This window comes from Balaenoptera ricei, chromosome 19 (genome assembly GCF_028023285.1).
Source record: "Balaenoptera ricei isolate mBalRic1 chromosome 19, mBalRic1.hap2, whole genome shotgun sequence".
In the NCBI taxonomy this organism is placed as follows: Eukaryota; Metazoa; Chordata; class Mammalia; order Artiodactyla; family Balaenopteridae; genus Balaenoptera; species Balaenoptera ricei.
The window spans coordinates 51,776,549-51,800,832 of NC_082657.1; the positions used below are offsets into that span (position 1 = coordinate 51,776,549).

A 24,284-nucleotide genomic window follows, 5' to 3' on the forward strand; every position below is an offset into this window, starting at 1 on the left:
TGCTGCCCTGGCCTGCCCAGCCTTCTCTCCCTCCACCTTTCCCCCTCACCGCCTCCCTCCAGGCTTATCTAGGAGGCTCCCTAGATTCTGCACCCTGGACCCAGAGCTCACCACTTCCCATATCTCACCTCACAGCTGCGACCCTAGCCATGGCTGCTTGCTGATCCCTTGAGCAAATAAGATGGAAAAACCTGACCCTTCTTTGTCCAGGAGACAGGCCTCTGCAAGCCTGATTCGCCCTCTCCTCCCCACTATGGCCCCGGAGCAAACCCCCCCCTCCTCCCTTCACCCTCCTTCTCATCGTGTGGCCTTGGACAGGTCCCTTCACTTTTAAATTTTGCTTGTCAAACTTTACAGGCTGTAAACTCTAATCTGCATCATACAGGTGAATTATGTTTATTTCTGTAGGTAGGATCTTTCATGTCAGGACAAATCAAAGTTTCACCTTCCCTGGGCAGGTGATGGGGGCATGTGGGCTCCCAGGAGATTGGGGCAGAGAGAGACTAAGGGGAGACCACAAGATAGAGGCACCTTGGCTGATTTCTTACTGAAGATACAGGTGAACATAAAAGCACTGGCTTTGGTGGCGTGTGGTGCCAGAGGCACGGGGTGTGTGTAGGGGGAGATGCACCGACTTCAGGGACCAGCTCACCACAGAGTCCCTCCACTCCCAGGCAGGGCCGGGACAGCCTTCTCAGCTGCAGGATGAGGCATCCCAAGGGAGACTTAAGGGGAAAGAAAGTGCTGGAGTAGGAGCCAAGTCGTCTGAACTTATTCCCTGTGCCCAGAGGAAGTGGGGGCACGAGTCTGCTTTCCATGAAGAGTGTGCGTGACGGGAGTCTAGCTCCTAAAGAGGATTCAAAGGAAAAACAAGAAGTGGGGAGAAAGAAACATAGTTTGGGGAGTCGGTCCTTTCCTACTACATGAGGGACCTCCCAAACTCCCGGCCTCGTGCGCCCCAGCTCCTTCCCCACCACGCGTGAGTCTCCCGGCCCTGGCAACCGCCAGCCACAGCTGGGGGCCTCTGCTACGGCCCCGAGTGCTCGGCAGTGGACGATGCCCAGCTGAAGCTGCCCGGGCCGCGCGGCAGCATGAGGTCCAGGGCGAGGTCGCGCTGCTCGTCCTCAGAGAACACTGGCCGGTAGCCCAGCAGCTGCAGTGCGCCTGCACACAGCTCCTGCACGCGGCGGATCTTGGCGAAGGGCAGCGTGTGGCGCCAGGCCTGCGAGACGTTGAGCGCGTCCCTGGACGTGGTCTTGAAGGCCTCGCGGCGCGCGCCTGGCCCGACCCCGTGGGTGATGTTGTGGATCCAGGCCTCGAGCTGCGGTGTGAGACTCAGGCCTGCGAAGGCGTAGAGCGCGCGGATCTCGGGCAGCGGCGCCCGTGCCAGGTCCTCGAAGCGCACCAGGCGGTAGCGGCCGCGCAGGGAGGGCGGTGGCTTGCGCATGGCGGCCTCGGCGATGCGCACGTGGCTGCGGCACACCTCGCGCACCACACGCAGGTCCGGGTCGGCCTCCACCCACTTGCCGTTGGTGCCCAACACGATGCCGTTGTCACGCGCCAGTGCCTTGGCCGTCTGCTCGCGCGAGCGCAGCACAGCCCGCGGGTCGCGCACCAGGTGCACGATGCGCAGGTTGAGCGCCGGGTCGCTGAGCAGCGGGTAGAGCACCTGCAGGTTGAAGAAGCGCACCTCCTTGAGCACCACGTGGCTGTAGGTGCGGCAGGCCTCCTGGGCCAGGCCGAAGGGCCGTCGCGCGCACAGCGGCTTGCACACTGCCTCGCTGCTGATGGCGCCGCGCGGGAAGGCGCTGCAGGCGGGCGGCGAGCACAGCGCGCGGCTCTCCGCCCACTGGAAGAGGTCCGACAGGTTGCGCCGCCACGGCAGGTAGGCGTCGAACACGTCCATGTCGCACAGGAAGACGGAGCGCACCAGGTCGCGCACCGCCATGTGTAGTGCCACCGCGCTGCCCTGCGACAAAGCGGCCCACACGTGCCACGCGGGCTCCATCAGGTAGAAGACGTTGGGGTGCTGGCTGAAGAGCTGACCCACGAAGGATGAGCCCGAGCGCCACGAGGACAGCACCAGCACGTGCACCCTCTCCTCGCCACCCACCGGGGACGGCGGCCTGGGCCGGGAGACCAGGAAGAGCAGGAGGCCGGTCTGCGCCAGCAGGAGCGCGGTCACCGCGGTGCTGGAGATGCGCCGCAGCCACATGCCGCCGGCCGGGGGCCTGCGGAGCGAGAGTGCAGCCGTCAGGGACCGCGGCCCGCTCACCCATCCCACACCCCAACTCCTGTCTGGTGCTGCCAGGGAGCAGCCCCGGGACTTGACCACCCCACCTGTGGAGGCCTCCCAAGGCCGCCGCCGTCTCAGTTGGGCGCCCTTCCGGGAATGTGACTTTAAGACATGAGCCATGATCCAGCCTTTGCAGAGCCAAAGGCCAGTTGCACAATACTATGGGCAGTGTTTTTTCCCTTTTCTCTCTTTCTCTCCCCACGCCCCCTTTTCTTTCTATCCAGAGGGGGAAATATATTTAAAACAGAATTCCTGCTTTTCACTTAAAATTCCTTTTAGGGCAACAGTTGTAGGTTGTTTAGCTAAATAGCTTGATGGGTGATTTGGCAGAACCCTCCCTGGCTCCGCCACTTCCTAGCCTATGATCTTGGACCAAACACTTCATCTCTCTGTGACTCAGTTTACCCATCTGTAAAAAGGGGATTCATTCTGGTTCTGGAGTATTGGGATGAGCATGGAGGGGTGGGGCATTTCTCACAACTGAAAACTTGCACTTTCTACATAGTGTGCTTTTGCATTGTTTGACTTTTTAAAAAAGCAGATACAACTTTTGTTATTCAAAATAAACACATAGACAAAGAACAGCGACCGTTGCTCTCACCCATGCAGAGTGAAGTGCTGCAGGATGCATGGATTCCCAAGGGAGGATATCCTTCTGGATTCGTGTAATTTTGCAGAAGAAACCAGTTAAAGGAGAGGTAGGATGGAGACAGAGAAGGGGAGAGATGAGGGCAGAGTCAGACCCCTTTCCATGCTGAGGTTACTCACTGCTGTCCAGGGCTGCTGGGAGAGCTGCCCACCTCGATCACAGATCCATGGGAGATGCCTGGAGGTTTTTCAGGGCCTGGGAAAGCAGGAGGGAAGCTGGGTCAGAGTCCCACAGGAGGAGATGGCCCTGCACACTGGGAGGGCTCGGCCTTCCCAGACTGACAGAAAGTTCCCCACGGGTGGGAGTGTAGCTGTCCTGCCCCTGGCTGGAGCTGGGCCCAGACCAGCAGGCAGCTGGATACATTTTTCCAGATCGGAGTGAAATAACTGTCTCTCCTGCTGGGTTTGAGTTCCTCTGATGCCACTCAGAAGCTGTGAACCCTGGGGCAAATGACTTAACTTCTCCAAGACTCAATATCCTCCTCTGTAAAATGGGGATGATAACATTTGACCTTAGGGTTCTTGTGAGGGATGCTGCTACGAAGACATACGAGGAAAGGGCTTGGTAAAGTGCCATACACGCCCCATGTTACTGTTGCAGCGTTCAGCTGTGTCTGGAGAGGAGGAACCATGGGAAGTCTCCACCCAGATAAGACCCCTGAGGTCACCTACGCTTGGAATCCCAGATTCTCCCAGGCCCCCTGTAGCCCCCAACCACCCCTGAGTCCTTTAGTGGATCTTAAGAATGTACCCCACCCCGGGGCAGGGAGGGATAAATTGGGAGATTGGGATTGACGTATACACACTATATATAAAGTAGATAACTAACAAGGACCTACTGTATAGCACAGGGAACTCTACTCAATATTCTGTAGTGACCTATATGGGAACCGAATCTAAAAAAGAGTGGATATATGTATATGTATAACTGATTCACTTTGCTGTACAGCAGAAACTAACACAACATTGTAAATCTACTATACTCCAATAAAAATTAATTTAAAAAAAAAGTGTGGAACGAAACTGAGTTATTTGTAGTGAGGTGGATGGACCTAGAGACTGTCACACAGAGTGAAGTAAGTCAGAAAGAGAAAAACAAATACCGTATGCTAACACATATATATGGAATCTAAAAAAAAGAAAAAAAAAAAGAAAATGGTCAGAAGAACCTAGGGGCAAGACGGGAATAAAGATGCAGACCTACTAGAGAATGGACTTGAGGATACGGGGAGGCGGAACGGTAAGCTGGGACAAAGTGAGAGTGGCATGGACATATATACACTACCAAACGTAAAATAGATAGCTAGTGGGAAGCAGCCACATAGCACAGGGAGATCAGCTCGGTGCTTTGTGACCACCTAGAGGGGTGGGATAGGGAGGGTGGGAGGGAGGGAGATGCAAGAGGGAAGAGATATCGGGACATATGTATATGTATAACTGATTCACTTTGTTATAAAGCAGAAACTGACACACCATTGTAAAGCAATTATACTCTAGTAAAGATGTTAAAAAAAATAAAAAATTTTAAAAAGTGTCCCACAGAGTGTCCTACAGAGTGAAAGGAACACTGAGCCCAGCTCCCACACCCCGAGGCCCCAGAGTTTTCTTCTCTTTGCACTGCTGCTCCTGCAATGATCTCAAGGATGAGCTGATTTGGAAGGGAAGGACCTGGAAGTTTCTTTCCTCTTTCCTTTTGCTCCCCACCAAGCCACCTTCACTGTCCACCTCACCACTGAGGAAGCTGGCATCTAAACCGTGAGCAGAGCCCATATCTACTCCTTCCCCTTATCAGGAGGCTGCAGGATCGGGTGGAGGACGCCCAACAGCTCTGTCACCTGCTGAGTCCAGAACTGCCTCCTGGATGCCTCGCCCACTCGTGGATCACACTGAAGAGGAGGTCAGCAGCCACCCACCTGCTCTGCGCACGTGTCACCTCCTCTCCTCGAGGGTGTGCTTCCCGAGAACAGGGTGCAGGAGAGGGAGGAAACTCTAACTCATTTTTGCTGACATAAATTAGCTCAAGTGCGAGGTGATTCAACTCAACGGCCACCTCAGGGGCACACTAAGTGTAATGGAGGGGACGGACAGTGCTATGGGAGCCCATAGCTAAGGGCAAGTAGGGAAATCTTTCCTTAGGAAGTACTAGCTGAACTGGGTTCTGATGGATGAGTAGGGATTAACTATGGGAAGGGCTGTGTGAGGAACCGGCAGAGAGAAGAGTTTGGGAGTAGTCAGTTAGATGAAGCAGCATCTCTAAAGGCTCTGAGAAGAAGCATTTCATGTTCAAGGGTCTGAAGGAAGGCCAAATAGGCTGTACGTACAGTGTCTCAAGAAAAAGAAAAGAAAGAAATCATCCCATTGAACCCAGTCCCATTCATTGCAGATTTTCTGTTAAAGAAAGCAAAACCTAGTGATACATGCTTTCCTGGACCTCACACAGCTAGACACTGCTGACAGGGCCACAGCCCAGGATTTTCAACTTGTACTTGCCCTATTCTATACAATCTACCCAGAACTGCTCCTTGAATTTCCCTAAACCTCTTTTATTCCCTCCCCCTCACTATACATAGAACATCATTTGTGTAAAATTATAATTAGAGAAACAGTACCTGCCTCAAGGAATATGAAACAGATTTGGTTCAGTAAGAAGTATGTGAAGAGGAAAGTGTCGGGACTTCCCTGGTGGTCCAGTGGTTAGGACTCAGTGCTTTCATTACCGAGGGCCTGGGTTCCGGGTTCAAATCCTGGTCAGGGAACTAAGATTCCACAAGCCACGCAGCCAAAAAAAAAAAAAAAAGGAAAGTGTCCTACTTACAGAAGCATATTGTTTCCGTAAATACAGTAATTTGGAGGGAAGGAAAAGGGACTAAGAGGCAGGAAAAGGGCTCTATCCTGCTTTCTATAATAATGGCCAATATGATAGCCTGTAAAATCTCAATTAACAAGACAAGGCAGAGAGAAATGCTAATCAATTTTATCAAAAGGCCTGGAGGCCTTGTTTTGTATCCAAGATCAGCAAGATTAGCTCTCGCATAGTAGAGAGCTGGGATCCTGTGTATTCAGGCCACTAAGACACGTTGCCCATTGGCACATGGGAGAACCTGGAACTGGTCCTGCACTGGTGGGAGGTCAATGCAGCTTTTTAATTCCTGTCCTTTCAGAAACAGTAGTTGTATAGTCATAAATTCAGTGCCTACAAATTATAAGGCTTTCAAAGAGTGGGATCAATTTTAAAAAAATGATCCAGGGGCTTCCCTGGTGGCGCAGTGGTTAAGAATCTACCTGCCAATGCAGGGGACATGGGTTCAAGCCCTGGTCCAGGAAGATCCCACATGCCGCGGAGCAACTGAGCCCGTGCGCCACAACTACTGAAGCCCACGTGCCTAGAGCCCGTGCTCCGCAACAAGAGAAGCCACCACAATGAGAAGCCCGCTCGCCGCAACTAGAGAAAGCCCGCATGCAGCAATGAAGACCCAACGTAGCCACAAATATTTAAAAAATTTTTTTAAAAAAGGATCCAGCTATTTAAGCCTGACGCCACATTTCAGGAAGCAGAGACTGTAAAGTAACCTCTTATTTTTTCCAAACAAAAAACAACCTAACATTAAAATCACTGGATTGCTTTAAAAAAAAAGTTAAGAATCCTGCCTGAATAAGATAGTTAAGTGTCATGTCAGGGATTGTCCCAAAGTGTGAGTGAGTCGATGATATTAATAAGTATTTGCTGAGGCTTCCCTGGTGGCTCAGTGGTTAAGAATCCGCCTGCCAATGCAGGGGACGCGGGTTTGAGCCCTGGTCCAGAAAGATTCCACATGCCTCGGAGCAACTAAGCCCGTGCGTCACAACTACTGAGCCTGTGCTCTAGAGCCCGCAAGCGACAACTACTGAGCCCGCACGCCTAGAGCCCGTGCTCCACAACAAGAGAAGCCACCACAATGAGAAGCCCGCGCACCACAGCGAAGAGTAGCCCCCGCTCCCCGCAACTAGAGAAAGCCCATGCGCAGCAACGAAGACCCAAGGCAGCCAAAAATAAATAAATAAATAAAACAAAATAAAATAAAAATAAATATTTGCTGAATTGATATCAGGTCCTCTGTTATCCAAATCCAAAGGGAGTAACTCTCCACTTGTCCCGTATCTCTTTCTGCTGAGCATCTTAAAGTTTCGATAGCTTCTAACCATCCCTGACTAACTCTTGGCCTGAGAGACATAGGAAGGTGCTATTGTTCTACCTGATGTGCAGATGGGAACACTGAGCTACAGGACAGGGGAGGCTTTGTCGCAGCAGGGCCCGGGCAGGAGCCCAGGGATCCAGCTCTCTGGGCAGCACTCACTTGTAGCTCTGCTCTGCCTGCCCTTGACTCAGCAGCTCCTCCGGTCACCAGCCTCCCCCAGCCCTGGCACAGAATCTAAGGGAGTGAAAGGTAATACTAGGTACAAATCCCTGGCTCAGATTTCTCTCATTTTGGCATCAGCTGGAGGTCATCCCTGTTCAGGAATCCCAAAGGCTAAAGAAAAGAGATTCCGGATGAGGGATGCGTGGACTCTAGGCGTCAAGGGCCATCCCTGGAGGCAAACCAGCTCTAGTGGAGGCCAAGGCATCTGTTACGGAGAAGGCTGACAAGGAGGGCAAGAAAGAGGAGGAAAGACGAAGAGGGAAAGAGAAAAGAAAAGCAAGAGACAAGGAAAAAGCAGTAAGGGAGAAAAGGGGAGAGAGAGGAGGAGAAAGATGGGTGTCTACAGTGGAGTGGGAAACATGGAACACCAGTTAATACTACCTGTTGAGGGCTTCCTATATGCCAAGCCTTTCCCACCCATCTTCTGATTATTAAATCAGGATTACCCCACAACAACCCTATGAAGTGCATCTGATGCTCATCCCTATTTTACAGAAGAGGAAACTAAGGCTTAGAAAGATTTATGCACTTGCCTAAAGGACCCACACAGCAGCAAAGTCAGAATATGAACCCCAGTTGTCTAACTTTAGAGCACTTCACTATATAATATCAAGTGGAAAAAACACAACAAAACATCCAATTGTGTTAAAAATACATGAACATCAAAGAACACCATCAAGAAACTGAAAGGATACCCAGAGATGGGAGAAAATATTTGCAAATCATATATATATAGAGCAAGGGACTTATACCCATATATAAAGAGCTCTTACAACTGAACAATGAAAGAGAAACAACCCGATTTTAAAATAAGCAAAAGGACTTCCCTGGTGGAGCAGTAGTTAAGAATCCGCCTGCCAATGCAGGGGACCCGGATTCGAGCCCTGGTCCAGGAAGATCCCACATGCGGCGGAGCAACTAAGTCCGTGCGCCACAACTACTGAGCCTGCGCTCTAGAGCCCGCGAGCCACAACTACTGAGCCTGCGTGCCACAACTACTGAAGCCTGCGCACCTAGAGCCCATGTTCCTCAACAAGAGAAGCCACCACAATGAGAAGCCTGTGCACCACAACAAAGAGTAGCCCCTGCTCGCCACAACTAGAGAAAGCCCCCACGCAGCAATGAAGACCCGACGCAGCCAAAAATAAATAAATAAATAAAATAAGCAAAAGATTTGAGTGGATATTTCTCCAGAGAAGATGTATATATGGTCTATAAGTGCATGAAAAGATGCTTGACATTTTTAGTCATTAGGGAAATGCAAATCAAAACTACAATGAGATACCCATCCACTTCCCATCTACTAGGTTGGCTATAAGAGAAAAGACGAATAATAGCAAGTGTTACTGAGAACATGGTAGAACTGGAACCCTCATATGCTGCTGGTGGGAATGTAAAATGGTGCAGTTGCTGTGGAAAACAGGTAGTCCCTCAGATAATCATAGAGCTACCATGTGATCCAGTGATTCCACTCTACAATACCATAAATCCAAGAGAACTGAAAACATATGTCCACACAAAAACTTCATGAACTTTCACAGCAGCGTTAATCATAATAGCCCCAAAGTGGAAACATCCTAAATGTCCATCAGTTGACGAATGGATAAACAAAATGGGGTGTACCCATATAATTGAATATTATCTGGCAATAAATAATACTGATATGTGCTACAACATAGATGAACCTTGAGGTGATTAACGCACAGCACTGAATCTACTGTAAACCAGTGAACTGGAAACTTTAAAAGGGTGAACTTTAAAGTATGTGAATTATATCTCAGTAAAGCTGTTATTAAAAAAAAAAAAATCACGACTATGTATAGAAAGAAATCCAGAAGGATGCATGCTGAATATCAGTGGCTATCTTTTTATGGCCAGATTACAGGTAATTTTTTTCCTTGTTATTGCTTTGCTGCATTTTCCAGGTGGCCTCCAAGAGACTTTTATTACTTTGTCAATCATAAATTATCAGTTCTATTCCATTGGTTCAAGGAGGCATGGGTGGAGTTTGCCTACTTCAGCTTTCATTGCAGGGAGAGAGGTGCCTGCAAACCATCTCCCACCTGACCTGAGTACCCAGGTGGCCAGAGGAGAGGGGCATGGGAAGGAACTACCTGAGGGGCTTGTCAAGGCCCCCAAGCCCACACTCAGCCTCAGGGCTGTGGGTTGGGCCAGGCTGTGGCAGGAGACGTGCCTGGCCCTAAGCCCTGGCCACATCTGCCGTCTCTGCGCCTGCCCTGAGGAACAGCTGTGTGGCACCAGCCAGAGGCATGGAGGCTACAGTCGCACAGCCCAGATGCTGCTGGAGAAAACAGATCTGCCTGCAAGAATCTATTGGGAAATGAAATCAAATTAGTCTGGGAAAGGAGCCTCAAGTCTCCTTGGCTCAGAGCCACCCCGGGGGCATTTCAGAGCAGATGAGCAGATATCAACGCATAAACCCTTTTCCCTGGCTCTGAGCTTTGGGGATCCTCAAAGCACACCTTATACAGCACCTAAGTTGGTCTAAATCACAGCACCTGACGGCTGAAGTGCCCTAAAGTCTGGGGCACCCACCTCTTCTCTGCAGTAACACACACAGGGAATGGGTGTAGAGGGTGCATGTTTTGCACGTTCCTTTGTGTTCCCCCAGGTGTGGACTGAGCTCTCTTATATATACAGGGATAGTCTGGAATGTTCTCTGGTTTATTTTTTAATCTCTTATTTTGATTCATTTATTTTTAAAAAGTAAATCATTCTCACAAGTCAATGACATAAAATGAAAAAAGGAAGGGACTGTTTTAGAAGAAAACAACTCAAAACACAAAACAGCCAAAGACAACGTGTGCACCTTGTTTGGATTCTGATACGAACAAACCCAGTGCAAGAAGATATCTGTGAGGTAATCAGAGAAGTTTTAATGTGGACTGAGTATTAGGTGATATGGGGAAATCATTGTTAATGCTACTATCACCACCCAGAATACTCTTGTTCATGCATTTCTGTACCTAACTCCCCTTACTAGACTAGAAGTGGGACCCTATCTCATTAGAGGGAGTAGGAGCAGCACAGGGGCTAAGAGTGTGAACTCCACTTGATCACTTACTGTGTGATCTTGGGCAAGTGACTTAACCTCTCTGTGCCTTTTTTTTTTTAAATCTATAAATAGGGGAAATAATATAACCTAACTCATGGGCTTGATTTGAAGAGTAAATGAATTAATATTTATAAAGCACTCAGAACAATGTCTGGCACATAGTACACTTATAAGTATTTGTTCAGGAATCACCCAAATCCTGGGTCACAACTATATTCAGTGAATCCAAGGGAAAGCCTTTTCATAAGGAAAGCTCAAGGACAATAGCCTAACCAGGTCCAAGTGACCCTAGCACCCTAGCCGCAGAAAGTGGCAAGCCTAGGCAGGGGCATTACATACAAAACAGAAGACAGTGAATAATGGCTAAAAGTCTGGCTCCTGAAGCCAGATTGGGTTAAAATCTCGCTCTACCACCAGTGAGGTGTGTGACTTTGAGCAGGTCACTCCTAACCTCTCTGTGCTTCAGTTGGCTCCCTTGTAAACGAGGCTCTAACAGCGCCTACCACACGGGTCCGAGAGGAGTAAATGGAACAATGCAACCCTGAGCACAGCCAACGCTCCCTGCGCAGCATGCTCTTCTTATTAGCTCTGGTACTTGGCTCACTCACTCATGGCTTCACCTCAGCCAAGTCCTTTCTGCTCTTGAGGCCTCAGTTTCCCCATCCTCATGCCTCCAGTACAACAGGGAAGAGGAAAGAGAGTTAACATTTGCTGGGCACCTACGCTGAGGCAGAGAGAGGTCTCTATTGCTGCCCAAGATCCAGCAGCGAGGAGCTGGGCCCGCCAGACTCACATTCAGCTGGATCTGGTTCCAAATTCACTCACCGAGCGGCTTTTCCTCCAGAGTTCCCTGGAAAAAGCCCTTGGAGAATTTTCTAGATTAAAGCCATACCCTTTGAAACTCAAGTTTCAAGAGACAAGGGATCCCCAAGCCGTGATCTCCTGCGCAGCTGAAGCCCCAGGAAGACACTTTCCAACCCGCACTTGGGGCGGCAATGCTCTTTTCACGTTCTGATAAAACCGCTACCACCACCCTCAGCTCCAACTCGCACAGCCGACCCGGCTGCAAGATCAGGGCCTTCCCAGCTGTGCCACTGGCTTAGGCCCAGGCCGCGCAGGGTGTGGGCATCCCGCGCGGAGAGAGGACGAACCAACGTACCCCAAGCGAGGCGTCCCAGCCCGACTGGCGCGGCGGGAGGCAGACGCCTCTGGCCCCAGTCTCAGCAAAGGCTCCTGGACGTCTTTTCCAAGCTCCTCTCCACAGCCGCTCTGTCTCCTCGCCGGGAGAGTCCGCTGCGGCTGATTTGTTCCGCAGGGTCCCAAGGCTATGAAGGGGCACCCAGTGACACCGGGGAGAGGGCTCCAAGAGGCATGGACTTGGGAAGCGGATACCAAGATATTGGAGGCACCTGGAGACCCAAGGCGGCGGGAACCAGGAAACAGGGCAGGATTCCCCTGAAAAAAGAGAGGTGTCGTAAGAATGCGACGTTGGCGGAGCAGTCCCGGGGCAAGGACAAGAAACAGACTCGGGCCCTCCTGCCCCGGAGCCCCCTGGGTGCCCGGCCCCGCGCCCCGCGCTACCTGGGCGGCCGCCGGCGGCCCGCGGCGCTGCTCTGCGCTGCCTGCCCGAGCGGAGCGCGCACAATGAGGCGCTTTCAGACGTGGCTGCGGTCCCGGAGCCGGCGGGCGGGAGCCGGAGCGGGAGGGAAGGAAAAAGCCGGTTGGCCCCCGGCTCCGGCTACCCTGCCCACCTCGGGCGGAGGGGCCACGCCTCGGGGGAGGGGCGGCCGTCCAGCGGCGGGGGCGGGCGAGCCCCGGGGAAGGAGGGCACAGGTGGGCCCGGGGGGCTGCCGGGGGCGCCCGGCTTGGGCCAAGGATGTCAGAGGGCGCTCGCAGTCAGCTCTCATCCCACTAATTGACCAAAAAGTTGTCTTCCCCCTCCAATCCCCAGAGAAGGGAGGCTACTGGGAACACAAAAGGCCCTTGTGAAGGAAATCGAATCTTAATTTTGCCCCTCCTCCCTCTCAGTGGCATCCTCACAGCGAAAGGACTTGGAATCCAAACCGCTTCCCAAGCCCCCAGCCTCAGACCTAAACCAAGCCCCAGGCACCTTGATGCCAGGCGGATCCGCGCGGCCTCCCCGGGTAGTAATCAAGCTGGGGGCGAGGCCGGGACACCAGGTGGCCCTCAGGAGCTAGGCCTGCAGCTGGCTGTGCCCCTCTTTCTGTCCCCTCCCTGCTCTACCCTCAACTGGATAGCAGGTCCCGATAAATACAGGGTATGTTTCAATAAATAAAGATGCTATTTCCTCCTACAGATAACGGAGCAGAATCCAAGCACCTGAAAAAGAAAGAGAACTCTGACCTCTTGTAATCCGCTGTGGGATCTAAAAGAAATATCTGCCGCTGGGAGTATAAATTAGTGCATTCTTTCCAGGATGCGGTTTGGCAAGATGAATTAAAATCCTTATGAACGGGCTTCCCTGGTGGTGCAGTGGTTAAGAATCCGCCTGCAAATGCAGGGGACACGGGTTCGAGCCCTGGTCAGGGAAGATCCCACATGCCGCGGAGCAACTAAGCCCCTGGGCCACAACTACTGAGCTTGCGCTCTAGAGCCCGTGTGCCACAACTACTGAGGCTGCGCTCTGGAGCCGGCAAGCCACAACTACTGAAGCCCGCGCACCTAGAGCCCGTGCTCCACAACAAGAGAAGCCACCGCAATGAGAAGCCCACACACCACAACGAAGAGTAGCCGCCGCTCACAACAAGGAGACCCGCACAGCAACAAAGACCCAACGCAGCCAAAAATAAATACATAAAATAAATATATTTTAAAAAAATCCTTAAGAACACCATAAACTTTTGAATTCATAATTTCTTTCTAGGATCTAAAGAAAATAAACTAGCAAAAAAGGATTTATATGCAAGTTTCACAGATGTGTTGCTTATGATAGCAAAAAAATTAGAAACAAAAGATTAAAAAGATGTGTATCAGAAAGCCAACAGTGATAACTTCTAGGGAGCAATTTACAGACAACTTATTTTCTTTAGGTTTCTGTAATTACACATTTCCCCCAATAGGCATTTAGAACTTATGTGGTCACAAAGAACCAAAACTTCTTTTACAAAGCATGAACATGAAGAGAAAGAAAGAAGGCTTTATTAATTGCTTTATCAATCTTACATGATGGAACCTCACCTGATTCAAACAGAAACTGGAAAATCATTTGACAAAATAAGGGATTCCCCCCTGCCAAATATTAATTGTCTCAAACCATGGATGTAGTTATGGGTTACAGCCCAGTTGATAATATCCTGTATACTTCCATTTTTCCCCTCTTTCAGCTATAAGGTGTGATTCAGGTTCAGAAGCTACCAACATCTGATCTGTAAATAATCTAATATTCACCAGACGCAGTTGTAATTTTCCAGCCTGTGGTTTCCACATGCCATGTGGATTTCACCAAAAACTCACATTTACTTGGGGCAGGGCCAGAAGACTTTTGCGAAGAGCTAACAAAAGCTCCAAGGTTTTTGGGCAGAGCCCTGGCAAAGCAAGGCTGCCGGTGAGTAACCCCAAGAAGTGTGCACAACCTCTGCCCTCCCCATCCTCCCCTTTCCAAATACTCTCCCTCTAAAGAGCCACATGCAACCTTCCAGTTTGAACATTTTAATTATAAAGTTACAAAACATCATGGTTCTTTATACACATTTTGCATGAAAATAATGTAATAAAATGCAAAGCCATGTTTATACACATCTTCAGCTATCTTTCCATATCTCATTACCTTTTGGTGATTCAAACCAGAAAACATTTTTTATTTAAATCTCAAGAAAAAAACTTTAGGCATATAAACAGCCCAAAATATTAAAAGAAAAAGCAGAGGGGTCAGTGTTAGGATATTTTTGTGCTTGGATACTTCAAAACAGCTTTGTTTCCAAAACTCTTATTTTGGTCAGCCTGAATGAAAAGGTGCTTTGGAAATAAAAACTGAGTCTCCAGGGTAAACTGAGGCATGCACTCAGGAGTGTGTGTGTGGATGGGAGTGAAGCGTGGATCACACAGGGCATGTCCTTCCAGTGCCAGTGATATCTCGGTATCATAAAGCAGGTCCAGCTGTCCTTAGGGCGAGAATGGAGAATTCTCTGCAACAGAGGGCCATTCCAGCGGTCTCTTCGGCAGACACTCACTTAGTCATGAGGGTAATCTGGCTGGACTGCGTGTCATTCTGCTAAAGGCCAGGCCCGGATTGGGCTGCCTGGGCTAGCATCCTCTTTATCCCCTCCCTGCTCCTTGTGTGTCCTCTCCAAAGCGGCCCACTCTGATGGGCACCCTGTTCCTTAGTCGAGGGAAACACAAGTAGCTGGGCTTCCTGCTAGCCCTCCAAGTAAACTCTGTGGTTGTCAGGCAGTGGGAGCCAATACCAACAACAGCTCCTCTGTCACCCATGTCCTTTTCAAGAAGGGGGAGGGCTGTCAAGGAGAAGGAGTGGCAAGCGTCCAGGCTGTTGGGTGAGGGCCAAAGAGAAAGAACCTGTTGTTACACTCCTTACTTCCCCCACTGTTGCTGAGGGGCTTGTGAATGGAACAGCACTTCTGACTGCAGCCTGCTATTCCAGGGGCCCAGACAGAGGGCAAAGAGCCAGCCACAGCAGGGCAGGGATAAAGGGCTGTTCAGCTGAGCTACCGACAGACGACTGTCTGTTAGACTCGGGGCAGGTGGATGGATGGTCTTAGTGTCCTCAAGTCGCCCACCCTCCCGCACGTGCATACATGTGCTCTGGAGCGCTCCCTTTCTCACTCTCCAGATCTCCAGTTAAAGGCCTCTCAGTTCTGGAAATCAGTTCTGAATGGGAAATTTAGATGCCCAGGAGTGGAAAGTGCTGATGATTTGCATATCTATCACCAGAGAGCCCTGAAAAGAGTAAAACGTGGTTTACAATAGGGGGAAGAAATACATAGCATGTTTCTCAGTTCAAGAGAGGAAAAGTCTTTGCTTGACCAGAGATGGGACTCTTTCCAAGCTCTCTGAACTGACTGTAGTTTTCTCCTGAAATTCAAGTCTGAGACAAAAAACAAAAGCAAATTATAGCCTTCAGGAACCCTCAGAAACATTTCCACAAACTAGTCCGTGATTATTTTCGTAGGCGTGTAGAAAATATAGAATTTGTATGGAGGGATATTAGAAAGGAATGTTCTTTGTCTCTGATAGGAAAAGCACACATGTGGGCAAGTGTCCACAGGCTCTTTTCAGAAATTTCGTAAGATGACAGTCCTCACAAGACAACAGTGAGGTAGCTTAGAGTTTTCAGAAAGGGTCTTCTTAAGATAAATGCTCCTTATACAGTTCTCCCTGGGGCATTGCTGTTACAGGGATTGTGGTCACCACCTGATTTTGAAACACAAATCTTTTGATTCTTTCAAACACCCAGAGGAAGATAAGTAGGATACTGACATACTGGATCCAGGCAAACTTTATCATTTCCCAGAATCCTGGTAGATAAGTACAAACAGTTAAGGAATCACAGATGACATTTTCTAAGGAAATGTTAAACCAAAGGGTTAGTTTAGACAGAAAATGGCAAAAATGTTTCAAATACCCTTAAGATAAAAGAGATAATAAAAGATTAATAAGATATAAATATGGATGATTCTGATCTGGAAGAATTGCTCAAGAAGAAATATGAACAGGAAATGAATATTTTTTCCTGTATGAACTGCAGACAGACAGTCATTTGCGTGGGGCTACAAATGCAGCAATTTCCAGTCTGAGGCTTCCCACATCTGTTCCTTCCTGGGACAACTGAGGAATCCTTTCCTTTTTTGAAACCCAGCTACTGCCGGCCCTTTAACAGAAAGGATATGAGATGACTTCCAGGGGGTATCGGATGACAGCGTTAATTACAAATGGAGCTTCTGCAGCCCTTCCCACCAGCCAGATGGGGTTGGGGTCAGTCAGGATGGTGGTTACTGCAACACAGTGGGGAGTTAATCCATGAATGCTCTCTTCGGCAATAAAACATTGAGGGCTATAAAAGTACTCTGACCTCTCAGGCAAATTCTGCACTTCAGAACTCATACCAAAGAAATAATTCAAAAGGAAAGAGAAACTGAATGTTCAAAGTTGCTCACATATTATTTGTTAAAATACTTGTTAAAATAAGTTAAAAACTTGGAAACAGTCTATGTGTTCTACAACTGTTGAGTGGCTAAGCAAAAGAATACTATGCTACCTCTGAAAAGAAAACCAATTAGAACTTTGTAGCAGTGTGGGAAAATATTTATATTACAAAGTACAAAATATAAGTTAGATCATAAAGTGTCTCTAAACTATGATAGGAGCTGGGACTTCCCTGGTGGTCCAGTGGGGAGGACTCCGTGCTCCCAATGCAGGGGGCCTGGGTTAGATTCCTGGTCGGGGAACTAGATTCCACATGCATGCTGCAACTAAGAAGTCCACATGCTGCAACTAAAAAAAAAAAAAAAAAAAAAAAAAAAGATCCTGCATGCAGCAACTAAGACCCGGTGCAGCCAAAGTAAATAAATAATAAACTATGATAGAAGCTGTATTTAAAAATCTACACATGTACAAAGACTGGAAGGAATTAAGAAAGAAAAGTTGATTTGTAGATAAATGATTTTGTGTTCTAAAATTATTTTTGGAATAATGCTGCTAGTGTACTACATAAAATCAGAAAGAAATACTGGAATTGCAGTCCCCTCACTTGTTAAATGTCTGTGTATAGTATCTGTGATGTCTGGTTGTCAAGTAATGCTTTAGATGCCTTTAGAGAAAACCTCAGACCACCAACCAGCCAGATGTGCTGAGTCAAGCACACACTCAGGGACGGCCTGAGAGCCCACCTCTTGAAAGGGATGGATACCCTCTGCCTTCCAGCTAGAACCTTGGGTGCTTTCTCCTACTGCAGCTGCTGACATGGGGTGAGTCATGCACAGTCCCTATTTCCACCTGAAAACTATGGACAGCAACTTGTCTTTGGTGTGGGGAGGAACTCACATATCTATATATATAAACCCATCAAGTCAGTGGTGGGATAAATATGGCAGTTAATTGGCACTAACCTGCCGGACCATAGGAGCAGTGGAGGGGACGGTTAGTGTGTGGGTCTTTAGATCAGGAGAAAAAGGACAAACCCTGAGCAACCTGTTCACCTTCCATAACTGAGCATTCACTGTTTTGGTTTTTTTTTTAACAAATCTATTTATTTATTTATGGCTGCATTGGGTCTTCATTGTTATGCACGGGCTCTCTCTAGTTGCAGTGAGCAGGGGCTATTCTCCATTGTGGTGTGCGGGCTTCTCATTGCTGTGGCTTCTCTTGTTGCGGAGCAGGGGCTCTAGGCGCGAGAGCTTCAGTAGTTGTGGCACGCAGGCTCAGTAGTTGTGGTGCACGGGCTTAGTTGCTCGGCGGCGTGTGGGATCTTCCCGGATCAAGGCTCAAACCCATGTCCCCTGCATTTGCAGGCAGATTCTTAACCACTGCGCCACCAGGGAAGTCCCAAGCATTCACTGGTTTTGATACTTTCATATGACGTGGGCTCTAATTCTGTTTCTCTCCAATAACCCCATTAACCTGCAAAGTCCTTGAGAAGCAGCTGAATGAACTCTCCCCATGACTCACCGTTCCTTTCCTGATAGGCAGCAACAATGTGGGTGAGGTCGTAGTCACGGGCAAAAGGGCTGGTCCCATTGATTACAGATACCTGGGATTCAACAGGAGGATGTGATGTGAGCACCCAAGCGGCTTCCCCTCTTGTTTTTCTACCCTCCTGCCCACCCAGCCTCAAAGACAACCCTCTTGTGCTTGGTGGTCCATTCCAGTATTGATAATCTTTTCTTCAAGGATGAATGAACTCCTTTGCAACAATTTAAGTCATTTACTCTCAGTCTTTCTTTTTGCGGGGATGGAAACAAGGGGTCGATATCCACCTTTTACACGTTAAAAGCTATTTATAAAATACCCCTTTCTATTCCAATGGGAGAAATGATTAATTTTTTTTTAAGAGACCACATTTTCAACTCCTTTGTCTTTTTCTTGCTTTTGCCTGGATTCTCTGTAATTGATCTCTTTGAAATACAGAGATGGAAATAGGATAAAGCACAAACAGTAAGCACATAATCCTTTGAAGAAAAGAAAGATCTGCCCTCTAATATCATATTCCTGTTGACATAATCTAATATACAAACCTTCAAATAAAAAGTGCTACATTAAGTTTATATCTTATAGTCTCCTCCTTTTTAAAAAACGTATGTTGGGACTTCCCTGGTGGCGCAGTGGTTAAGAATCCACCTGCCAATGCAGGGGACATGGGTTCGAGCCTTGGTCCAGGAAGATCCCACACACCACGGAGCAAATAAGCCTGTGTGCCACAACTACTGAGCCTGCACTCTAGAGCCCGCGAGCCACAACTACTGAAGCCCGTGCACCTAGAGCCCGTGCTCCACTACAAGAGAAGCCACTGCAATGAGAAGCCCACGCACCGCAATGAAGAGTAGCCCCTGCTCCCCACAACTAGAGAAAGCCTGTGCGCAGCAACAAAGACCCAAAGCAGCCAAAAATAAATTAATTAAAACAAAACAAAACAAGATGTATGTTGATTATAGCTAGGTGACCACGAATCCCAATTTATCTGGAACAGTCCTGGTTTATGCCTATAATAAATGATAACATCTCATATTCATTTTCTAAAGTAGCCCAGCCAGGGACTTCCCTGGTGGTCCAGTGGTTAAGACTCTGTGCTCCCAACGCAGGGGGCCTGGGTTCTGGTCAGGGAATTAGATCCCGCATGCTGCAACTAAAAAAAAGATCCCGCATGCCACAACAAAGATCCCACATGTGGCAACAAAGATCCCTCGTGCTGCAACTAAGACCCGGTGCAGTCAAATAAATAAATATTAAAAAAAAAAAAAAAGTAGCCCAGCCCAACTTATATGGGCCTCCCTGTGATAATGTAAAGGTTAGTAAAAAGTGATCAGATGCATGAGTTCTGGCCTCAGAGAGACAATTCATGGCTCCATTACTTTCAAGCTGTGGGACTTTGGGAAAATTAATCAATCCCTGTAAGCTCCAGTTTCCTCATGTGTGAGGTGAGAGTTCATTCTCACACCAACTCAGCGCTTACAATGCGGCAGGCACTGTTTCAAGCGCTGGGGTGAGAGAACACAGAAGACGGCAGCACTTTTACCACTGAAGGAGATGGCAAATGAACAAACGGAAAACCTCTCTTTAATATCTCAGGTGGAGGTAAGAGGAGTAAACCTGGGTGAGGAATGATGGAGGGACAGGTAAACGTTCTTTAGAAGGAGTGTCAGGGAAGGACTGTGCTCAGGAGCTTTGAACAGGGACCAGAATGGAGCAATAGGATAAGCAACCTAGACAGGAGCACAGGGGGACAGCGAAGGACAAGCGGCGGCAGAGCAGGGAAGCTGCAAGGGAAGGCATCTCGTGAGGTTGCGGTAATGATTCAATGAGATGACACGTTTAAACCTCTTAACTCAGGCTGGCATAGGTTATATGCTTAACAAATGGTGGTTAGCATTCTTTTTCTTTTCTTTTTAAAATAAATTTATTTATTTATTTATTTAGGCTGCATTGGATCTTTGTTGCTCCGCGCGGGCTTTCTCTAGTTGCCACGAGCAGGGGCTACTCTTCGTTGCGGTGTGCGGGCTTCTCACTGCGCTGGCTTCTCTTGTTGCGGAGCACGGGCTTCAGTAGCTGTGGCACTCAGGCTCAGTAGTTGTGGCTCGCAGGCTCTAGAGCGCAGACTCAGTAGTTGTGGCGCACGGGCTTAGTTGCTCCGCTGTGTGGGATCTTCCTGGACCAGGGCTCGAACCCATGTCCCCTGCATTGGCAGGCAGATTCTTAATCACTGCGCCACCAGGGAAATCCCAGTATTCTTTTTCAAATGTTTTACATGAACTGAAAAAGATCACCTGAAATAAATACACCGTGTGTGTGTGCCCACATGTGCGTGCACCCAAAAACTATAAGCAATTCAATTCTTAAAGACAAAGACATATTCTTTTCCTCTCTTTTTAGATGTAAATACAGGGGTACCTGTCTCCATATTTTGAAAGAACTCATGGAAAGAATTCCTCAGAAATCCTTTTCTATGCCACCCACAAAGACATGCTATTTCCAATGTTCCTTTCTCCCTCTTCAAAGAACTTGACAAGCAGTAACATACAGGGACTTCCCTGGCGGTCCAGTGGTTAAGACGCCACGCTTCCAATGCAGGGGGCACGGGTTCGATCCCTGGTCCAGGAACTAAGATCCCACATGCCGCGTGGTGCGGCCAAAAAAAAACCCAGCACACACACACACACACACACACACACACACACCAGTAACATGCAGAAAGAAAAGAGATGGACAGTAAGCAGTATCCTTACGTTGTACCGAACATCTAGGCCACCATAGCTTAGGGGCTGCTTCTGCTGCAGCCTCAGGTCTCCGTTCACATATAATTGGGACCCCGGAACAGCGAAGGAGGATTGGAAAAACGCCATGCTCTGCATCACGAATGTCGACATCCTCTGAAATCATTAGAAGGAGAGACAGTATCAATTTCGGTCAGATCCAAGGGGTTCTGGGTTCTAAGTGTCACCTGTCTGTGGCTGAAGCCTAGCCATCCCTCCTATGCCTCACTCAGCCACGCAGGAAGCACTCTGCCCAGAACCCTCTGACCTATTAATAGCTCATGTAAATTAATGTGACCTCAATGAAAAACATTCAAATTGAACTTCTGCAGTTAAATCCCAAACGACACCTCTGAAAAGGGTCTTCTGCAGTGTGGGTTTTCCCAGAAATCAGAAAGGCGGCTCTGTTCTATTGAAAGACAAAAGGGAGAGGACTCACGTGCAGTTGGTAGGAGAAAGTCAAAATGAGCTGCACACCAAGAACGTGCTCCGTGGACTGCAGGGGAAGCTCCAGCTTAAAATGTAACATGTCCATTTTCCCATCCTGGTTCCTGTCTTCTTCTCTAGTCTAGGAAAGCCAAAAGAGGCCAGTGACCCCGGTCCTTAATAAGTCTGGGAGGAATCCATCTCACTGTTGGACATACACAGTGACTCATAGTTCTGCCACACAGAGGCATTATCTTCCTCACCGAAAGAAAAGAGAAAAAGGGACTTCCCTGGTGGCGCAGTGGTTAAAAATCCGCCTGCCAATGCAGGGGACACGGGTTCGAGCCCTGGACAGGGAAGATCCCACATGCCGCGGAGCAACTAAGCCCATGCACCACAACTACTGAGACTGCGTTCTTGAGCCCGCGAGCCACAACTACTGAGCCCGTGTGCCACAACTACTGCAGCCCGCGTGCCTAGAGCCTGTGCTCTGCAACAGAGAAGCCACTGCAATGAGAAGCCCGCACACCACAACAAAGAGTAGCCCCCACTCGCCGCAACTAGAGAAAGCCCGCGCACAGCAACGAAGACCCAACGCAGCCAATAAGTAAATAAATAAATAAATTTATTTAAAAAAAAAAAGAAAGAAAAGAGAAAAATACATAGGTATAAGTGGATCAATGGTGGTGAAAGAGACACATGTGCATGGCCCCTAAACTGCATACTTGGGCTTCTCAAATATTCTAGGGCCAAACTGAACAAGACCTGGAAGTGGCAGTAACAACAGTGTAAACATCTGGATGCATTGTTCTTCTTCAGTTGCCTCATTTGATTTTTTGGTTTTATTGCTGGTGTTTTCTTTCCTTTTTAGAAACATGCCTGAGTTTGTATGGAACATTTAAATAGCATATAAAAACACACTTCTACTTCTCTAGAAGTCAACTTTTTAAAACAGAAAAGAAAGAATCCTAGTCATTATGCATTCCCCAAAAAGACTCAGCAGAAAAACACCAAGCTCTATTTATATATTCTTTAACCACAGTGCTTTGATTCAGATTCTCAGTGTTGGACTGATGTCAGGGCTTTATAGCCTAGTGCATCTTTTAGTACCAATCAATACAATGAAAAAGAAAGTTAAGTAAAATCAGTGAGGCATTAAAACTACACAGGTACTTTATAAATTATGGCCATGAAAGTAGGGAAGGGACCTCCCTGGTGGTCCAGTGGTTAAGAATCCGCCTTCCAATGCAGGGGACGTGGGTTCGATCCCTGGTTGGGAAACTAAGATCCCACATGCCGCGGGGCAACTAAGTCCTTGGGCCGCAACTCCTGAGCCCGCACGCCACAACTAGTGAGAAGCCCCAGTGCCGCAACTAAGACCCGATGCTGCCAAAAATAAATAAATAAATAAATACTAAAAAAAAAAAAAAAAAAAAAGTAGGGAAAACAGAGATCCAAGGAGGGAAAAAGATAAATCACAGATCCTAAAAAAACACCAGAATCCAGTCTCACCTCATAGTGACCCTAAAATGACCCTAAAATGACTAGCAGGAAAGACTGTCACTGAAATGTGATCACTGGTGACATGATTCCTTGCCACAACTCGGGATCTTGTTACAACTGATCCTTTTCCACTGTAGGTTCCCAGAAGGATTCTGCTATGGGGTATCAGCATTCCCATCTGAATTCCCCATCTACTGATTCATTTGGTTTTCCACCATACCTTTATGTGGGGGAAGAGATTCTTTGTTCTTTTTCAGGCTAGTAAGGTCGTTTGAGATGGAGATATCTCAGTTTTCAGAACCTTTCAATCATTTCTTTCCTTCTGGACAATAATGTCCTTATCCTAGGCCTTGTTATAGAGAAACCTACCCTCTCTCTTCTGTTGGATACTATTTTCTCTGTCCTGTTACATCAGCTTTGCCGGTGTAGGCGAGGGATATCTGTTACCAGGGCTGACGATCAGGTTACCGAGGCAATTATGTATTAGCAATTACCAGTAGGATGGAAAAGAGGCTGTGAATTCACAGGCTTGTCTTCCTGTGAATTTTTTGCAGTTGGTATCTGGGAAGACTTGGAAGACAAAGTCAGGTTAACTCTCTGTAGTGGATCCATGGCTTTTCTGGATCTTTAGGGTTGGACAGGAAGACAAAGATCAACAACTTGCAAGAGAGAAGAGTGACCAGGAGGGAAATGCCAGAAGAATACAGACTCTAACACAGTCTGAGAGGGAGAAAAACACGTTTCATTTGACCTTTACAATAAGGCGAAGGTAAGCAGAGCGAGTACTTTCCCCATTGCATATATGAGAAAACCAAGGCTCAGAGAGATTAAGGGATTTATGGAGTACGGCTACTATTGGTAAAGACAGGATATGGAACCACATCTTTGACTTCAAATCTGATCCTCTTTCCAGGATCTAAAATGTCCAGACTTAAACTCAAGGAGAAGATGTCGGTTATGAAAGATCTTTTTGCAAGAAGCCAGCACACTTTTACACCATGTTCACAGAGGACAGAGATCCAGCACAGCACCATAATTGGTGTCTACTTGTTAAATCCATTCATTAACCTGTCAAATATTTTCTTTTCCTTTTTTTTTTTTTTTTTTTTAATATTTACTTATTTGGCTGTGCTGGGTCTTAGTTGCGGCACGTGAGATCTTTTTTTAGTTGCGGCATGCGGGATCTAGTTCACTGTCCAGGGATCGAACCCAGGCCCCCTGCACTGGGAACGCGGAGTCTTAACCACTGGACCACCAGGGAAGTCCCAACATGTCAAATATTTTCTGAGGGCCTACTATGTGCCAGGCATTGCTTCAGGTTCTGGGAATATAATGGCAAACAAAATGGACAAAGTCCCCACCCTAATGGAGCTTACATTCCCAGCCAGGGAGGCAGGAAGTAAATCAACAGACAGATATGTGCTAACAGGTAGTGCTAAGTGTCACAAAGAAAAATGAAGCAAACTAAAATTAGAGAATGACCAGGATAGAACAAAAAT

At 48.0% G+C, this 24,284-nt stretch overlaps 2 protein-coding genes across 3 annotated transcripts in view; both read right to left on the reverse strand.

Moving 5' to 3' along the window:
- Positions 1-323: 323 nt before the first annotated feature.
- Positions 324-3,132, reverse strand: LOC132353455 (carbohydrate sulfotransferase 6). Its single transcript, XM_059904666.1, has 2 exons — positions 3,065-3,132; positions 324-2,231 (listed from the first exon to the last, which is right to left on the reverse strand). The coding sequence occupies exon 2, from the start codon at positions 2,213-2,215 to the stop codon at positions 1,028-1,030; it is 1,188 nt and encodes a 395-aa protein (XP_059760649.1). The 5' UTR covers positions 2,216-2,231; positions 3,065-3,132; the 3' UTR covers positions 324-1,027.
- The window catches only part of TMEM231 (transmembrane protein 231), a 29,440-nt gene continuing 8,214 nt past the window's right edge, over positions 3,059-24,284 (reverse strand). Inside the window, exons 3-7 of one of the 2 annotated variants that reach the window (XM_059904668.1) lie at positions 21,296-21,424; positions 20,830-20,973; positions 18,059-18,140; positions 11,577-11,872; positions 3,059-3,140 (exon numbers count right to left, since the gene is read on the reverse strand). In XM_059904668.1, the coding sequence (XP_059760651.1) occupies positions 3,102-3,140; positions 11,577-11,872; positions 18,059-18,140; positions 20,830-20,973; positions 21,296-21,424 (690 nt within the window). In that variant the 3' untranslated portion in view covers positions 3,059-3,101. Of the gene's footprint in view, positions 3,141-11,576; positions 11,873-13,560; positions 15,921-16,280; positions 16,387-18,058; positions 18,141-20,829; positions 20,974-21,295; positions 21,425-24,284 lie in introns of those variants that run through there. The other variant, XM_059904669.1, reaches the window with a different exon arrangement.